The 2,298-nt window shown below is 41.6% G+C and overlaps 2 protein-coding genes across 5 annotated transcripts in view; both read left to right on the top strand.

The window, feature by feature from the left end:
- LOC109532967 (monocarboxylate transporter 7) overlaps positions 1–2,298 on the top strand; it is a 21,073-nt gene that overhangs the window by 11,565 nt on the left and 7,210 nt on the right. The gene's annotated exons all lie outside the window — the stretch shown is intronic.
- Positions 1–2,298, top strand: part of LOC109532961 (major facilitator superfamily domain-containing protein 6) — a 9,249-nt gene that overhangs the window by 3,154 nt on the left and 3,797 nt on the right. The window contains exons 4-5 of one of the 2 annotated variants that reach the window (XM_048666219.1): positions 1,081–1,388; positions 1,452–1,817. In XM_048666219.1, coding sequence (XP_048522176.1) covers positions 1,081–1,388; positions 1,452–1,817 — 674 coding nt within the window. Of the gene's footprint in view, positions 1–1,080; positions 1,818–2,298 lie in introns of both variants that reach the window. The other variant, XM_048666213.1, reaches the window with a different exon arrangement.

A 2,298-nucleotide genomic window follows, 5' to 3' on the forward strand; every position in this document is an offset into this window, starting at 1 on the left:
CCCGCCTCTTCGCGCCTGAGGCTTGGGACGCACATATGCACTTTGAATTCTACATTTTCTCTTAGTGCGGGCGTATTATCAAATGAAATTTTCCATTGCCGTGTACTGTTAAATATTGTTTTAAGAACTAACAATCGATGTTGCGCAACAAAATTGTGCCTAAGATCCACTACAATAAAGTTTTGAAAAACTGTTGAACCTATTTTAAATCGCCTGATTGATTGCGGACGCAAGTTCGTATCAAGAAAAGATTAAATTAAATTAATAAATCAGAGACAATTGTTAAACCAGATGTTCAGCGGATATTTTCTAAAGAAGGCAGGGTCAATTTATGAAATACGCTCAAGATTAAGTGCAAATAAAGTGTCACTACTATTATTAATAACTTTTAATGCAATAATATGTTCTATTATTTGTTATTTTATTTTGTCCCAACAAATTATCAATATTTGGATATCTATTTTGTAATCTTTCATATTTAACATAAAATGATAAACATCATTACTGTTTTGTAATAATATATAATAAATATGTTTTGAATTTAATTGAAAAAATATTTGAGTTTACCTCGGTTATTTCAGAAAACATGGGTTCCGTCTTCTTATTTTCTATCACGCAACGCATTCTTGATGTTAAGACGATACGAATCTCTCTTCAGCTTATAGTTGCAAAATATGTAAAACGAATTTATTAGGGCTTATTTGCACTTCTCTATATTATTTATATGATTGTGTTTACCACGCGTCAAAATGGATATACGCTTTGATTCCTTTATGATTAAATCTTTTCAATTTTTCAAAAATTTCAAGCGTCAAAACGTGACATTTGAAAGTGAGACTGACATAAAATGTGAAAAATGAAGTCGATGCCGATTATTTTTGGTCGGTCTTGTGTATTATAACTTATTATTCGCGTTACCTCTTTTATTGGAATAAAAAACAGTGCGCGATAGCAGAGCGAGAAAATCCGTTTTTCGAGCTTCAAAGGACACTTTTGGCCCCTGTATCAAAAACTTCTATTTGCATTAACCAGTTTTCACTGCAAAGTTTTCCGCATTATTGGCAAATGGACTTTTGGCAGGAATCGCCCTGGACCATTCGACATCGTTCCCCAACCATCCCTGCGGCCCTGACACGAAGGAGCGCAACTACACCATTTGCTTTGCCACGTTCTCCGTCCTGATGGGCGCCGCCCTAATCACAGCCACCCAGATTAACTTCAAGTATGAGGCGGCAGGTCGGGAACCGGGAAACCGCGCCCCCAGTGTAGACCACGAACTGGTGCTGTCTAAGGAGGATCAGATGCAGGCACAGCTGGCCGAACAGCTCAACCTGCCGTCGTTGGCGGACACCAGGGCAGAGGTGACATCAGCGCCTAAGGAGCAGAAGGTATTGTATCCTGGGCAGGTTGAAAGCGTACGCAAAACGTACTCACTTCGGGAACGTTTGCAGAGCAAAATCTTCGCGCAGACCATCCGCGAAATGCCCGAATGGGTGACGGTGCTCGGTCACTTCAAAAACCTCAAGTGCCTCTCCTTCCTGTTCGTCGCCTGGTTCATGGGCTTCGGCATCGGGCTGATCTTCACCTTCCTGTTCTGGCACCTGCAGGACTACGATGGCACGCCCACCCTCTTTGGAGTCGCCTCTGTGATCAATCACATCTCCGAGATTTTCGCCTACTTTTTCAGTTTCCGCCTCATCAGGCAGCTGGGCCACGTGAAGGTGCTCTGTTTGGGGCTGGTGGCCAACATTCTGCGTTTCCTCTACATCTCGTGGCTGACCAATCCCTGGTGGGTGCTACCGTTCGAGTTCATGCAGGTTAGTCGTTTACCCAACTAGACATTACCACCATTAAAATCACCACTAATACACTTTCCAAATGCAAAAAAAGATCACCAATCGGGAAAAATAAGGGCAGGTTTTTCGAAAAATGTATGTACATATGTATATACAGGGTGAGTTTGTTGCGATGATCTTCGAAACTATAATCATCATCATCATCATCAATCAGCCCAGCTGTGTCCACTGCTGAACATACGTCCATCGTCCGTCCGTCATTCTCGCCACGTGTTCTGCCCAGTTCCACTTTAACGTTGATATGCGTTCAATTGCATCGGCAACTCCAGACATTTGGCGAAGTCTGATATTAGAGACTGTCTCTCAATGATACTGCCAACATTTTCTTATCAATGGTACACTTTCTAAAAAGGCCATTTATTTCTGTCTAGAATGATGTACAAATGAGCGTTCTTGCTCATTTTGCCTCCGAGAAATGAACAAAAATGGGACGGAAAACATG

This window comes from Dendroctonus ponderosae, unplaced genomic scaffold (genome assembly GCF_020466585.1).
Source record: "Dendroctonus ponderosae isolate FM_Combo_2020 unplaced genomic scaffold, Dpon_F_20191213v2 Dpon_F_20191213_1, whole genome shotgun sequence".
NCBI classification, from domain to species: domain Eukaryota; kingdom Metazoa; phylum Arthropoda; class Insecta; order Coleoptera; family Curculionidae; genus Dendroctonus; species Dendroctonus ponderosae.